Source organism: Ornithorhynchus anatinus, chromosome 1 (genome assembly GCF_004115215.2).
Source record: "Ornithorhynchus anatinus isolate Pmale09 chromosome 1, mOrnAna1.pri.v4, whole genome shotgun sequence".
NCBI lineage: Eukaryota > Metazoa > Chordata > Mammalia > Monotremata > Ornithorhynchidae > Ornithorhynchus > Ornithorhynchus anatinus.
In genome coordinates this window covers 53,083,880-53,100,911 of record NC_041728.1, presented here as the reverse complement: position 1 = coordinate 53,100,911, position 17,032 = coordinate 53,083,880, and the positions used below count along the sequence as shown (strand labels likewise).

The 17,032-nt window shown below is 44.2% G+C and overlaps 1 protein-coding gene across 1 annotated transcript in view; it reads right to left on the bottom strand.

Moving 5' to 3' along the window:
• The window catches only part of SLC24A4 (solute carrier family 24 member 4), a 142,649-nt gene that overhangs the window by 35,982 nt on the left and 89,635 nt on the right, over nt 1-17,032 (bottom strand). The window contains exons 5-11 of the mRNA XM_007660533.3: nt 14,855-14,939; nt 13,793-13,896; nt 12,580-12,654; nt 11,094-11,119; nt 10,075-10,128; nt 7,706-7,791; nt 2,227-2,396 (exon numbers count right to left, since the gene is read on the bottom strand). Of these exons, the coding sequence (XP_007658723.3) occupies nt 2,227-2,396; nt 7,706-7,791; nt 10,075-10,128; nt 11,094-11,119; nt 12,580-12,654; nt 13,793-13,896; nt 14,855-14,939 (600 nt within the window). The remainder of the gene's footprint in view (nt 1-2,226; nt 2,397-7,705; nt 7,792-10,074; nt 10,129-11,093; nt 11,120-12,579; nt 12,655-13,792; nt 13,897-14,854; nt 14,940-17,032) is intronic.

Below are 17,032 nucleotides of genomic sequence, written 5' to 3'. Positions count from 1 at the left end.
TCTCGGTGCCTCAGTTTCCTCATCTGTAAAATGGGGATTTAATATAGGTGCTCCCTCCAACTTAGACTGTGAGCCCTGTGGGGGACAGGGGCTTGGTCTGACCTCATTAACTTGTATCTACCCCAGGGCTCAGAACCAGGGCTTGACACATAGTAAGCTCTTAATAAATGCAATAACAATAAAAATAACAATAATGATAATAGTACATGAAGGGTTAGGAAAACACCTCACTAGAGACATTGTGGGGCTTGCACTTGAAGGTGTAATCCAGAATGCACTGGGGTACTCCGAGTCTCATCCCCAGGAGCATTTCGATTAATTTCTAAAAGCATGGGGGGTGAAAGGAGATTGTGTCTTCTACTGTACTCTCCCAAGAACTTAGTACAGCACTCTGCACACAGTAGGTGCCCAATAAATAACATTGCTTGTTTGATTCACTGAGAAGGAATCTTAGCCCTGTGTGACCCTCCTGATAATCTGACTCCCTTCCCTCAGGTGGAAAAAACAATCTATATCCTCTCCTGTTCAGAGTTCACATTTGTCCCTTTTCTACCAAAAGTTCTCTACAAGAATGTCTGAAAAGACTATTCCCCCAAAGAGGAAGAAATTCAGGATAAGCTGTTTTGCTCAATTCTAATTTAAAGAATTTACAATGGATGGTCAGACATGCTTTCCAGACCCACGGGAAATTCCCTGAATTTGTGTCACCACATCAAATTTGATGATTCCCAAATTCTGGCCTGTGCTCTCTGTTCCTTCAACCATCCAAATCCAATTGTTCAAAAAACAGACACCAGTCTATGATTCCAAGCAGAACCTTGGTAAGACAATAAGTCTCTCAGGGAGCCTCCTTTCTTTACTCAAGCTGATTGACAACAGGGAGAATCTGAGCAAGCCTCTGGCCTCATCTCCTAGCTTGGTGTGTTGAGCTTCTAGAAAGAGGGACTCAGGGATTTATGATAGTGTTCTTGAGGTCTCTACAAGGTGAGTCTAGGCCAGGCAATCCACCACTGCTGCTCCTCCCCAACCGGGGGCCTGTGAGTGACTTCTATCGAATCTGGACACTGAGCCAAACATCAGTGCTGCTGCATGAACCTAACCAAAGCCTCTTCCAAAACCAAAGCTAGACATTTAAAATATGCATTGATTATGTCAACACATTCACCTTCTCAACTCGGAGAAATTCTGGTATGATGGAGGGCATCCACCTGAGTCCTACCATTCCCTTGAAATAGATTATGAGTTTCTTGAGGGGCAGGGACTGTGTCTAATTTTCACCAGTGCATATTTTCCTATTATTAGTGTAGTGCACTGTACACAGTAACTACTAAATATGGTACTACTAATAAATATCATTATTTAGTGTCTAATTCTACTGTAGTGTACTCTCCCAAATGCTTAGTACAGTGCTCTTTACCTAGTACGTGCTCAATAAATAGGATTGATTGATTCTGGCCATCACAGTTTGTGGGGAGAAATGGAAAATCTAGAGAGGGAGTGCTGGGAATGAGAGGAGATGGGGAAATCCCCAAACCTTCCCTAGCTGTCTCCCACCCATTCCCCCCACCCTCGTAATTTCAATCTCTCTCTCACTAGCCCTGATCTGCTTTTGCAGATTTGAGGAAATCTAACAATTTTCAAATGACTGTAAATTTCTGAAATCACTTCTATGTCCCTAAAATCTGAAACGATAGTGAAAACAAAGATTGTCCCCTGAAATGGCTACAGTCCATTTGTGCGGAGGGGGTGGGGGGAAGGTGGAATGCCAGGGAGGTTGTAGAGGGAGGGCAGGGGATCCAAGGAGTCCCAGCTGATGAAGAAGAGTTTTCCTGAGTCTCCTGCAACTGATGTTCTCCCCCAGTCAGTCCGCCCCAAGAAACACTCCATAAATGGCATCATATGCTGCTTTTTGGTGGAGAAAGGAAGAGCACTGTCCTAGTTAATGGTATTTTTGAGTGCTGCTGTGTCTAGAGCACCATACTAAGTGCTTGGGAGAGTACAGAGTTGGTAGACACAGTCCCTGCCTATAGCGAGCTTATAGTTTAGCAACTGCTACTGCTGCTGCTAACCATTGTTGACCCTGGCAGGGCCGGAGAGCGGCTGGTCACATGCCTACCACCTTGGCCTCCTTGAGCATCTCAAAATGTCCTTCAAACCACAGCTCCCAACCGTGTTGGCCCAGACCTCAGGCTATGTGCACGGCTGCTGGATATCTAGCCAACGTACCTCATTAATGATGAGCCTGCTTGCCATCCGTAGCCTGGTCCGGGGCCCAAATTTATTCGTAATCATTATGCGTAATCCGGCCTCGGGGAAGCTGAATTTTGGAGGGCTGGAGCAGAGGATCTCGTCCACCATGACCACCGATGTCTGGCTGTACTGAGGTTTGTCCTTCACTAGAGATGACAAGGTCAAAGATTAATCTCGAAACTCTTCACCCAACAATACCTGCGACAGACACCCACTCTCTGGGGGAGGTCCCTGTGCTGCTGGCTGGGTTGGCTCCAGAAGGTCCCGGGTTTCTTCTGCCCTGGGAATCAAACACCACAGGGGCAGAGCCCCTTCTCTAAGCCGTTTCCTCACAGGGTTGGATTGGGAGTGGATGGGACAGGATTGGCTGGCTCACTGGCTACTTGGCTCTGTGCAGTTTTTCGATCCTTAATGTTGGGGCACTTGGGCTGAGGCCCCCAGCAGAACAAGCAGAGAGTGAGCCTCCTCTCCCCCAAAACTGACCCCTCTGGCTGCTCTGCAACCTGCCCAACTATTCCTCTGGAGCCCACAGAAAGCTCCAAGGTGCCTGCATCACTTCAGCCTTTGCACACCTTGATGATAATAACAACATCCTCCCTTCAGTTTGCACTTTCAATTGTTCTAAAGGGCTTCCTTATTGCTTATCTCATTTTATCCTCCCATCAGCCTAGGGAAGTGGGGGGAGGTATTGTCTTGGGGGAGGTATTGTTGTCCCCATTGTGCAGATGAGGAAACTAAGGCCCAGAGAGGTGACTTGCCCGAGGTCACGCAGTAGGCCAGTGACAGAGCTGGGAACAGAACACAGTTCTCCTGATTCCCAAGCCCAAGGTCTTTCCACTAAACCACACTAGGGTCAATACCTGGATGGGACTCTGACTTTCACTTTATCTCCAAAGGGTGGGAGGATAATAATAAGGATAATAATAATAATTGTGGTATTTGTTAAGTGCTGTGCTATGTGCCAAGCACTGTACTAAGCACTGGGGTACTAAGCACTATGATTAGTCCCCACATGGGGTTCACAATCTAGATAGGAGGGAGAACAGGCATTGAAACCTAATTTATGCAGATGAGGGAACTGAGGCACAGAAAAGTTAACTGACTTGCCCAAGGTCACACAGCAGGTATATAGCAGAGCCGGGATTAGAACCCAGGTCCTCTGACTCTCAGGACCGGGCTTTTTCCACTAGGCTACACTGCCCAGTGGCTTCTTGACACTTTCTCCACTAGGTATGGAACAGGCTGGGTTTTCTCCCTTATAATACAGGCCCTTATATATTGTCAACATGAAACCCACTAGTCCCTATTTTTATCTGATTTGTATTGCTGGGTAGTTATTTTCCTGAAGAAAGACTATCTGGTGAACACATTTCTGAACAGCCAATCCATGCAGGTGTTTCATAAATGCTAAAAACTACAAAACAACAAGCACACACAGCAAGGCTCAGCAGACAGGAGGCATGTGGTGTGAGAAAAAACAAAAGCCAGAAACATCATGCATTTGATCGAGATGAAGACTAACCTCGGAGCAAGAAAAACTTCTTAGGGGTTTTTCTGGTGTGTGTCAGTTATTGCTGGACTGAGAGCAGATTACTTATAACTAAGAAGAGGAGGAGAGTTTAGGAGACAAAAGCAAACAGTAATTGCCAGGAGTTATTAGTGTGTGATGGAAGCAGAGGGACTGGGAAATACAGCCGTCCTGGACCAAGGAAGGAGATGTTGAGTTGTCTGGCTTAAACTCAGCCAGGACAGTTAGCAGATCTCCACTTCTCACTTGTAGTTGGGGCCGTGCAGTTTCAGGACTGGGTTTTTGTTGTTTCGTTTTTTTAAAAAAGGGAGATTAGTATTGGAATCCATCAGCAGGTTAAAGCTCCAGATGACAGGATTTTCTTCATGCCACGCAAGGGTTTGCATCCTGATTTCCCCCCTCCTGTTCTGCTGACTTCCGGGTGCAATCCCTGATCCAATTCTTTACCTCCCAGCCCTGGTGCTCCTCTATCAGCCTCAGAGGAAACAGATGAGCACCTCTTAGCACTTTGCTAACTGAACCTGCTGGGAATTGGTCCTGGACTTTTCTACACTGGGTATGCCTTTGATGCAATAAGATTGCCTTTGGTTCAATACAAAAGATGTCTCACACTGAGGACTTGCCAGACAGCATTGTCAGGTTGGCAAAAAGCTCTAAAAGATTTATGATGAGCAATGCGAGATTTGGTAAGAAGATGTGTGGGGAAATTCACCCAGGGAGGGAAAACAAGCTGCCCAAATGCCAACTGGTGGATAGGGTCTACTGGTCACAGTAAACTAAAATGAATCCAAGTTGGTATTGCAGTGCTGCAGCTAAAGAATAGACTGGATGCTGGGATGAAAAAAGAGCATTAGAGCATGGAGGAATTTACACGTAATCCTCCTGGTATGCTAAGTACTGGGCAGCCCTTTATTAGAATATTGAGCTCACAAGTACAGCACAGTATAAAAAAACTGGAGCTTGAGAAGAGATCGGAAAAAACGATGACAACTCTGGGGAAAAACTCCTAAGAGGAAAGGTTAATTGGCCTGGATTTATTTACTTTAGAGAAAAGTCATCAAGTGGACAATAATAATAATAGGGTTTTTTTAAGCACCTACTACATGCCAAGAACTGTTCTAAATGCTGGGGTAGATACAAGATAATCAGATTGGATCCAATGCCTGTCCCACATGGTCCACACACTCTAAGTAAAAGAGAGAAAAGATATCTAATCCCCATTTTAGAGATGAGGAGACTGAGGCCCAAAGAAGTTAAGTGATCTGCCCAAGGTCATACAGCAAGCAATGGTGGAGCTATGGATTGAACCCAGGTCCTCTAAAGCCATGGTCTTTTCACTAGGCCATACTGCTGCTCAGAGGAAGGGATTGTCTATGATAGAAGGAGAAATGTTTATTTTTCCAGTAAGGCAGGACAAGTGCTACAGGTTTAGACCTTATGAGGAGCTTTCAAAGAGTTGAAAGACTTGATTGGGTTAAAAAAAAAAGCTATTTAATTTCTACTACCTATTTGACGGAAAAAGCAGAGCACACTCTTTCTGGGATGATCTGGTATGATTCTGCCTGGTGGCAGGGGAATGGATTGGATGACCTCTCAAAGACTCTTCCAGCCCTGGGTGATGATAACCTTGGCTAAACACAAAATTCACGGCACCCTTCTTTCTTCTGGGCAAACCCAATGGGCAAGCCACTCTTCTAGATGTGGCTTCAATGAAACCTCCAAAGAGCTCTCTATCTCAAGACACACCAGTGAAAATAAAGGAGTTTGTGCAAAACAGGCTTGAGGAAGTTCTACTGAGAGAGACAAATCACTGCTAAAAGCAGAAGTGTGCCTGACAAATACCAGTCTTCAACTCAACCTCAGGTGCACTCTCCCACTTAATGTTTGATGCTTAGTAAAGTGTCAGGAGCCCCTAAGTTTCAGGGCCGGTTAGATCAATCAATCAAGTGTATTTATTGAGCACTTAGGAGAGTATGACATAATACAGTTGGTAGACATGTTCCCTGTCCACAATAAGCATGGTCTAGAGACTCTTAGAAACTGTACTCCAGCTGTTCCTCAGGATAGGCAGATGTGGTTTCTCTGGGAGAGGAGACACCAATTCTGTAAATAGCACCAGTGTTTCTTCTGAATTGTAGAGGACTGTCAACCATTCCTTCCTGCTCTTCCTCCTCTTACCTTTCCAAAGGATCATCTTCCAAAAAATGCAGTTTTCTGTCCATCTCTAAGCTATCCCAAGGAACCTGGATCATGTCATTGTGCAAAACCTCAGCTGTACTTATCCAGAAAGTCAGTAATTAAACTCCACTCTGTAATAAAGCAAGGGCATCAAGCCATTTCTCTTGCAGGGTTAAAATATTGAGCATTATCAACTTCTTTTTTTTCTTTCCTCCCTTTAGGAGAAGTTGTCTTGGAAACTGAATTTGGCTCAGCGAGAAAAGCTTCATATTTATGAAAATTCAGTAATGGGAGCTTTTATGTTTCATCAGTTGGGTGCCCAGGAAAATTATAAATTCCATGTGCATCAAAGTGTTGTAGGATGTGATTTTTCCTTTTATCTACAACTGATAGGCTGGTCTTCACAAGTTTAAACTTTGAAGGCTCGTGCTTGTTCCCCATAAGCACCCTCCAGTCAACTTATATTAAGAGTTACCTCAAATGAAAGCATTCATTTGTTTTGCTAAAAATTGAGGGGAGACAGCTCTCCTCTCCCCATCCCCCAACACCTCTTGGGCTAGTCAAAGTTTCAATATTCCTTCTGGGACAGGGATGGTTGAACTTCAGAATTCTTCTGGCGGTTGAAAAATCGCAGCTTGTCCTCAAGAGTGAGTTGTATTAAAAGCAGCGTGGATTGCTGAGGAAGCAAAGATTCCTGGATCCTGAGTGCAGTGAGGCCCAATGGCCAGTCAGAAAGTTGGGTTAAACAATGAGCTCAAAAGGCAAGGATCAGTTGCTTCAAAGAGAAGGATTGGCAGCATCAGGAGGCAAATGGGCCAGTGGATGATCTGTTGCCTCCCTCTGTGTCCACAAAGCCCCTTCCTGACCCTGCCTCCTTCCCAACCCCTCTTTGTTAAGTGCTTACTAAGTGCCAGACACTGTATCTACCCCAGTACTTAGTATAGTGCCTGGCACAAAGTAAGTGCCTTACAAATACCACAATATTCTTCTTATTATTATTAAGCGCTGGGGTAGATACAAGCAAATCGGGTTGGACACAGTCCCTGTCCCACATGGGGCTCACAGTCTTAATACCCATTTTACCGCTGAGGTAACTGAGGCACAGAGAAGCTATGTGACTTGTCCTAGGTCATACAGGTGGCAAGTGGTGCAGCCAGGTTTAGAACCCAGGTCCTTCTGACTCCCAGGCCCATGCTCTATCCACTAGGCAATACTGCACTTTTCCCCCAACCTGCTTTTCTTATCCCTATTTCATTTAGGGTGCTGGTCTAAAGCTTTCCAGCTCTCCCCAGGCAGGCCCACATTTATCATTCATTCCAAGCCATCATTTCTGATCCAGGGAAGAACCATCTTCCTGATCCCTCTGTGACAAAGCAACAGTTGTCTCTGGGACTCCCAACTTCTTCCCTCACAACGGTACCAGGACACAGAAGCAGCATTTTAAGAATGCAGAGGATGTGCTCTCACACTTCCTGGAAAAGGTCTGGTAGGATTATCAAAGACTTGATTGTTTTTCATTCTGAGAAAAATACCTAAATTCTGGATGAGGTTGTGGGGGGAGAGTGGGCAACTTTCTTGCTTTGGTTCACTGCCCGAAGCCTAGGGAAAATAATCATACAATGACACATTTTGGAATCTGTGTGCACTGCAGTATTTCAGCTTTCTCTCCAACTCCTGTCTGCTCAGCCTTACCTTCCCACAGCAATGGCACCGATGGATCATCATAGCTAATGTCATAATAATCATTACCATCCTCCAGCTCATTGCTGACTGTGTTGCCATTTGCAATGTGTTTTTGTTTGATGGTGAAAAAGTTTTGCATCTTCAAGTTATACCTAAAAGCATAAGGGGAGAGGTGAATACTAAGCCATTTACACAGAAAATGAAAATAATCAGGTTCATATAAATGAGGTGCACAGAGGACATCAAACCGTATGTTATATGAGATCTTTCAGGAGGGTTTATTAGTTGTCATCGAGGCACAAAAAACATCTAGACTATAACAGAATTGTATACCCAGGATTCTGTGTGCGATCATTGCATGTATTTTTTTTCGTGGTATATAACTGAACTTTGAAATCCTTCTATTCCAACTTTCCCTCTGAACTTATAAACACTCCAACAAACTCAGTCTAACCCACAGGTTAGATTCAAAGGAGAGAGGAGATAGCAGTTGTCTACTGCCTTCACAAAACGGGAATCCTGACTTACCTTTGTACCTTCAGTGGATTTTAAAAGAGTCTTTACACTTCAAAGATTTTCTGATACCACTTGTGCTGATCAACATTCATTTCATTTCTCACTTCACTCTTATACCTAAGCACTAAGAGCAGCCTCCTAATTTAAATCCTCTCCTTCAGGAGGCCATTTGAAATTATTTTTTCCACAATACTGAAGTTTTAACACCTTTTTAATAAAACAGTGTGCAGTGATTTATTACCCCATAAGAATCACCAGAGCGGATTTTATTTCTTTTTTGCACACGGGAGGGGAAAATAAAATGGTACTCTGGCTTTGCATCGCTCCAGGATCTGTACCCGTGCTGTCATAACTCAGTGGGCCATACTGGGTCTCGAGAATATTCTTGGGAATGGATTAGATCTCTAGGGAAAGGCCTACACTGTCCCCTCAAAGGCTCCCTCTTGTTTCAGGTAAGCCCCGAGGGGCAGGAGTGGGCAAAATGCAGCCTGTGGAACTGAACCAGTTTGTCCATTGATCAACTCCAGCCCATCCTTCTGCATCACCCTGCCTTGCTCCCTCTGTTCTTCCCCCGCGCCCCCCAGACCCATAGCACTTATGTTCATAGCTGTCATTTATTTATATTAATGTCTATCTCCCCACCTCTAGACTGTAAGCTTGTCGTGGATAGGGAATGTGCCCGTTTAGTTTTGTATTAGAGTCTCCCAAGCACTTAATACAGTGCTCTGTACACAGTAAGCACCCAATAAATATGACTGAATGAATGAGTAAATTACGGGTATTTCCACAGGAGCAGAAAGCAACCCACTCCATGCAGATCCCAATGTGGACTACTGCATTTGGGGTGGACTTGGAGGTAGCCAGAGGCCACATGAGCCAGAGTTTCATCACTCTCGTGTAAGCTCATTATGAACAGGGAATGTGTCTGCTAATTCAGTTGCACTGTACTCTCCAAAGGGCTTAGTGCAGTGGTCTGCATATAGTAAGAGCTCAATAAATACCCCTGATTGATTGAGTATGTCTCCCCAACCCCACCTCTCCCTCCTGTTCTTTACAGGGAAAAACTGGATTGTAGTTCACTGGGTTTCTCAACCTGGGTACCTGGCCCCCTCTGCTGTACAGGAAGGGCAAAGGTAATAATGTCTCTGGGGGACCCGGAAAGGCGGGAACCTATCCGGGTGTTAGAGTGGGAAGAAGAGGGCAGAGAAGGAGATGGGGTGCATAAACACTCCTGAGAAAATTCCTAAATACCCATTATGATTGGATTCAGCTTCAACTGGGCCGCTTAAGACTAATAATAATAATATTATTCATTCAACTGTATTTATTGAACACTTACTGTATGCATAACACTATACTAAGTGCTTGGAAAGTACAATTCAGAAACAAAGAGAGACAATCACTGCCCACAATGGGCTCACAATCTAAAGTCTAGTAATTGTGGCGTTTCTTAAGCCACAAGCATTGTACTAGGCGCTGGTGTAGCTATGAGATAATCAAGTCCCATAGGGGCTCACACTTGAAGCAGGAGGGAGATCAGGTATCACATCCCATTTTGCAGATGAGGGAACTGAAGCACAGAAAGTTAAGTGAGTTGCCCAAGGTCATACAGCAGGTACGTGGCAGAGTCAGGATTAGAACCCAGGGTTCTCTTTCCACTGGGTCACATTACTTCCCATGCTTTTCATTATCTAGTCTACTTTTAGGTTCCCCCAACAAAAGGCATTCACTTCCAAACATTCGCTTAGCTCCCCGTCTTTCCCCGAAGGCCCCCAAGTCACTTGGGTTGAGGTACAAGAAAGATCAGTCACGAACATTCAACTTTTCTCACACGCACAGGAGAAATGGAGGCTTTGGAAGGACAGAAATAACAATCCCGATAAAACTGCACAAAATGGGGGAAGAGATGCAGAACTTACTTCATTATTAGTATGTAAAATGCATACATAATGATGAGTATGAGGCCTTCCCACCTCAAAGAAAGAAACACAAAGTAATTAGCAGTACCCTGACACAGAAAAGTTTCATGATGATACTAAAAAATTGGAGCCATCCAAAAACAAGCTAAGGCCCTCCTTTGGCCCTCCCTCACCCCTGATGTCCGTGGCATCTTGTGTGGGAGTGGCTGGGAGACATGCCTCAACGCAGTGTCCTCTTCTGGACACTGGGCCACACTTGCTCAAAGTCTGCCAGTGTAAAATAACTAATGAAGATGCTGTTTAGAGAAGTCAAATACCCCAGATAGTCAAGACAGTTCATTCTTTATAGCCACAGTAAGCAGCTCAATTTGCGAAGACAGAAGCCCTGTAACTGTTCCAGTTCATGATCTTGATGAGCATTATTAAAAAGTGGATTCACTTTTCCCTTAAGCCCCATTGACATCCTTTTCTCTGGAGGGGAGGGGACTGGAGGGAGATTCTTATGCCTTCTTCCTGTGCTCCCAGGCTTGCCTTCAGGTTCAGGAGATACTGCCCTCTTGCCTGTGAGGTGATGGCCAATAATAAAACTCTCCATTCCATCTGTCTCCAGGAGTGCCAGACAACAAAAGTTCCCAAGAGGGCCAGAACTTACAGTGCATGTGATTCTCCAGGCCTGCTTTGCTGCCTGGCTCTGCCCACCTTGGGCTGGGAGTTTAGCAGGGTGCTCTGTCTAAGGAAGTGGGAAGGGGAGAGATGGGAATATTCTTCCAGAAACTGGGGCCAGCTGGGTCATTGCCCAATTCCTTCAGCCTTTTCCTCTTCCTTTTCAAGCTTTAAAACACAGTCCTCCCTGGGGACTACAAACAGGGCAAGTTAATGTTAATGGAAGGATGTTACTATAAGACTGCATATGCCATTTAACTGGAAAAAATTAATTTAGTGTGTTTCTAGCATTCATTACAAATGAAAAGATCCCTGCACTTCAGCTAAACACATCACAGATTAATGTCCATACTTACCACACAATTTCTTCATCATATATGAACTGGAAGACAAAGAAATACATGAAAAAAAATAATTTCTTCATTCCAGAGTTGAAGTCAGCAACCATTCTAGATACCAGGATCACTGTCAAGCTTTATGGGTTTGAACATAAATGTCATTTCCAGATGGTTGCTACCTAGTCCAAATTTTCCCAACTGGGCAATGTTTAAAGTAACCTTGCATGCAACTCGAGGTAAGTGGAAGAGGTGCAGTGTACAGGATTTCTTAGAAAATAAAGGGTCAGAGGTTTTGTGCAACCTTGAAATTGCCAGGGATCATCAGTTGACCGATCCCTTTAGCCTGCAGAATTAATCATGGAATTCAGGACCCAAGAAATAATATTAGTTTAAAAACTAAACAGGGCAGAAAAAGAACTATCGCTTTCCTTTGAATCAACTGCTTGGGCAAGGGAGTCAGAGGACCTGGGTTCTAATCCTGGCTCTGCTACATGCCTGCTGTGTGGCCCTGGGCCAGTCACTTAACTTCTCTCTGTGCCTCAGTTCTTTCATCTGCAAAATGGAGATTCAATATCTGTTTTTTCTCCTACCTAGACTATGAGCCCCATGTGGGACCTGATTATCTCGTATCTAACTCAGTGCTTAGAACAGTGCTTGGCACACAGTGAGCACTTAAATACCACTATTATTATCATCATCATCATCAAGTAGCAGCAGCAGCCATTCACTTTCTGCATGAGGCAAGGACAAAATACCCTTAAGGTAGCACTAGGCACAGTCTGGCCATACTAGGCTCATTTCTGGATCTCTTTCTAGACTGTAAACTCATTGTGGTCAGGCAATGTGTTTACTGTTATAATGTACTCACCCAAGTGTTTAGTGTACTTTGCACACAGTAAGCACTCAATAAATATGATTGAATGAATGAAGAGACCTGAAAACCCCAGTTCAACTTTTTATTTTATTTAAAGGAAAGACTAATGTACACTTTTTAAAAATGGTATTTGTTAATTGCTTACTATGTGCCAGGCACTACACTAAGCACTGGGGTAGACACAAGGTAATCACGTTGGACACGATCCCTGTCCCACACAGGGCTCACATTCTTAATCCCCATTTTACAGATAAGGTAACTGGAGCCCAGAGAAGTGAAGTAACTTGCTCAAGGTCACACAGCAGACAGGCAGCAGAGCTGGCATTAGAACCCGGGTCCTCTGACTTCCAGGCCCATACTCATTCTATTAGACCACCCTGCTCCCTTTGGCCTATTGGAGAGGATCAGACATTCCAAGGATATGTCTGATCCACATTTACTAACACAATGGTCAGCCATTAAAGCAAAATATCTACAAAAGGACATTAGTTGTTGCCACAGTGAGAAGACTGTAGATGCTACCAGTACCATTTTTTAATAATGTGTTATATTTATAATAAATAATAATGCACTAATGAAGACCCACATAGCTCCGAAGAAGCCATTTGAAAATATAAAGGAGAAACTTACAATAATCAGGACGATGACAGAGAGGGTGTAATACACCGAGTCTCGGAACACTGCCCACCACGTCAGACGAACAACCTGAAAAGAAAAGCAGTGTCAAGCAAAAGGTGACTTCAAATATGACCTGGAGTTCAAGTATCCCAAATCAGGGAGAGAATAGGCCCATTATCATAATTAAAACTCTATGAATGGTAGAGGAAAAACATATCTTGCCAATGGCATTTTAATGGTCCACAAGAAGCAAAATGTGCTTCATTGCTCTTCTTCAAAGCATTCTATTGATCTTAACTGTAGTTGGGGAATGAATTGAATCCAAGTAATATTCCTAAGTGATATTCAATGTGGTCTTCTACGCCTAAAGGTAATCAAATCTCATGCTTCAGAGCTGATGAGTTTGGGTTTGCTATGGGGAATGACTCCTCTCAGGCATCGGTTCAGGGTTTGAGGCACTGTTTCATCTTGTGTGGCAAATTTAATCTTCACTTCAAGTCCAGGCAGTTTGGGGGCACTGAGGCTTATGGGAAAATATAAAGCATGGGTGCAGAAAAAACACCAGGAGGGGTTGGGGAGGTTGAGAGGGGGCGCTCCTAAAGGAGATACTCTGAAAAGAAATATAACAAATATGTTTCAAAATGAAAAAGGCATTCATTACACCCAAAGCGTCATTAGCCCCCAAATAACTGATGCTAATTTCAAATAATTTTCATGCTCCCTTAATGTTAAAATGCAGTGAATATCTCCTCCTTCCACCATCCTGCTTGGCCCCTATTCTATCAGAAAAAAAAACCCTACTCATTGGTCCCAGATTCTGTAGAAACAGAAGGCCTTGGTAAGTAGGAGTGTGAATGGGCAGTGGCAGCAATTTATGTCACAGTGAACCTGGGTGTAATCTAAAAAATATGTAGCATTCTGTAAGGCATTTGGAAACTAGCTATGACATTCTTCCCAACCTTTAAAACAGAGATAGTCCTTGGTGCCTGTTTTTATCTTAAAGAACATATGTCCATTTGCTTGAATCCCACCCATTCTCTGCCATTCACATACAAACAACCAAACAAAATTTTTGAAGCTGAACTATGAAAATTCCAAATGCACCCCAAATCCAATGCAGTGTTTTCATGATCATTGCAGGAAAGTCCTAAGGAACCTCGGTGACTAAATTCTGATAGTCCAGTCCTAATGCAGCAAAAGAGGGATCTGGGAAAACAGAACTAACCTGTCCCGCAAATAGTCCACACACTCCAATTATACACAAGATGTTGAAAACAGCTGAACCCACAATGGTCCCAACACCTACATCTCCGTGAGTGATGAATACACCTGCATAGAGAAATACAGATGAAAAACTCACCCCAATAAGTCCGCGACTGACACTTTACTCCTGCCCATGGCTGCTGGACAGAGTCTGTTTCTTATCAGCCTCATGAACATCATATAAACCCTCTCTGCCTACATTCAGGTAAGCAACTGCCAGAGGTTGGCAGACCCTGCTTTGACAATGAATTTCCAGTAGTCTAACTGCATCCCACATGACCCAATATGTAATTCATTTAATAGGTCTCTCTCAGATCCAACACAGATAAGCAAATAAACCAGGGTGAAGGAGAGCTGAGCCATCCTTCCCAAAGCCACTACATTGCATCAAAACCTCTTTTTGAGCACCCTCAACTTCAAATGTGAAAACCCTTAAAAATCCAAATGTGAAAACACTTACAAATCCAAATGTGAAAACCCTTAAAAACCTTGCAGAAGGAGTTTCTGCGACAGTTCAAAGGGTGGCACCAGAAAAAGCAATATTTAAATGCCGGTGGCCCCATTCTGGTACGAAAGGAGGCAAACGCTGACCCTGGCTCCAGCTTTGAATTTAGTTGAGCTCCTCCACCTTGATAGGTGTCTATCCTATTTTTAGAGACCCATCCCAGAAATTCCACAGCCCTCCAGGGATGCCACCTTCCTATTCTCTCTGCCAGCAAGGAGTCTCATTCTCCACTGCTCGTTAGCTGTGTGACCTTGGGCAAGTCACTTAACTTCTCTGTGCCTCAGTTATCTCATCTGTCAAATGGGGATTAAAACTGTGAGCCCCATGTGGGACAACCTGATTACCTTGTATCCCCCAGTGCTTAGAACAGTGCTTTGCACAAAATTAGCGCTTAACGAATTCCACAATTTATTTATTTTTATTTTATTTTAATGGGATTCTTTTTCCTCTGCTAGACCCCACAGTCGGCCGCTTCTATTCCTCTGACTAATGGTGCTTTAATCAAAGTGCATGTCTTACCTATAACGGAGGCAAACAACTCCGGGGTTGAGCTTCCTGCTGCCATAAAAGTAGCTCCAGCCACATCTTCACTCAGATGTAGTCTCTGAAAGAAATGGGCCCTCATAATGATTAGGTCCATGGTCCAGGCACCCGAGGGAACTGAGGGAAGCCACAATATTACATCATTATTCACCATGGGTAAGCTGATTTTGCGATTACTTCCGCAAGGGGGAAGAGAGTAGGTGTAAAATCTGTCACACGCTCTGTCATTCAGTGTCTGGATCAAGCTCTGAGGTGGGATGAGCTGAAAATGACTCCCAGAACCATAGCCACTTTTGCACAGAAAAATCCCAGCTAAATTAGGCTGGTGCCCACCAACAGGTTTTCCCCTCTCCTCAACCTCCTTCCCTCACCCCCAGATTCTATTCACAGTCCCACCTGGAAGATATTGGCAGCTGGTTCTAGAGTCAGATCTGCCTCTGGCCTGGATGTGTGACCTTGGACAAGTCATTAATCTTTTCTGTACCTCATTTATCTCATCTACAGATAGAACATCTTTGCCTGCCTCTTCGTCTTTGAGAATCTGTGGTACAGGGAATGAGTCAAATTTGACTATCTTGTCCCTACCTCAATGCTTAGTACAACACTTAGCACCTAGTATGCATTTAATAAAAAGAGAAGCCATGTCACCTAGAGCACAGGCTTGAGAATCAAAGGATATAGGTTCTAAACCTGGCTCTACTACTTGCCTGCTGTGTGAAAAGGGGAAGTTACTTAACTTCCCTGTGTCTCAGTTTCCTCATCTGAAAAATGTGAATCTGATTAGTGGGAGATGGCGACTGTGTCTGATCTAGTTATCTTGTATCTAACCCAGCACTTAGTACAGTGCTTGGCACATAACAGGCACTTAAATGCCACCATTATTATTATTACTGATAGTAATAAAAATAATAATAATAAATGCCATCATCATTTCTACAGGGGACATGCCACTATTATATTTAGGTAGATGGCTCTTCCTTTGATTTCCTGCCTTCTTGGCCAACTTCTTAATTAAGAGAGATACCACGCTACCTTTAGGGTGATGGAAAAGGACTAACATACTATTAGCAATCACTTTTTAATGAAATGTGCATGTTGACATATTATAAGTATTGGGACAATTTAAAAATTTTAAAGAGTAAGGGGAAAAATTCCAAAAAAAAATAATAATAATTATAGTACTTACTAAGCACTTGATAGGAGTCAAACAGGGGCAGGATAGGGGTAAAAACAAGATGAACTGATCCCATCAACTAAAAGAGTCATGTGAATTGTGCAATGGTTTTAAAGGATGAAAGGTTTTCCAGGCCCATCTGCAAGAGGGAAGGGGGGAGTGGAATGAAACATATTTAATCCATGGGCAGACTTTGCTAGAGAGCACATGGAGAGAGGCAGTCTCCCTGTGTGGCCAGGGAGCACAGGAAGACAAGCCTCCCTCAGTGCCTGGAGGGCTTCTAAAAGAGGGGCTTGGGGGTAGTAAGCTGAAATGGGGCATCAGAAAAAGGAATAAATGACAGTGCTCCTGTTCCGATACGAATGAAGGTGAACGCTGACCCTGGCTGCCTGGATGGACCTGGCACACCTGGGTGGTGCAGACAGGGCTGCCCTTCACTAGCCTGGTGTGTGCCCAGGAGCGGGCTTGGTCCAGATAACAAGAATAACAATAATAATAATAATAATGGTTTTGTTAAATGCTTACTATGTGTCGGGCACTGTTCTAAGCATTGGGGTGGATGCAAGGTCATCAGGTTGTCCCACATGGGGCTCACAGTCTTAATCCCCATTTTCCAGATGAGGTAACTGAGCCCAGAGAGTGAAGTGACTTGCCCAATGTTACACAGCAGACAACTGGTGGAAATGGGATTAGAACCCAGGTCCTTCTGACTCCCAGGCCAGTGCTCTATCCACTAGGCCATGCTGCTTCCTTAAAGACAGACTCTGCCCAAGGCTAAGGCACGGGGGTCTGAAAGACAGTGTGCCCTCAGCCAGCCAACCACCAGCCACCCACCCACCACCAGCAGCACCATCGGTTCCCCCGGAGAGTAGATGTGGCTCTGGAGGGGTGGGGGCGGGTGAAGCCAAACTGTACTCCTGATCCGGCGCCCAGCCCGAGGCCCCCACCATCCTCACCTGCTGAAGAAGCTCTCATGGCTG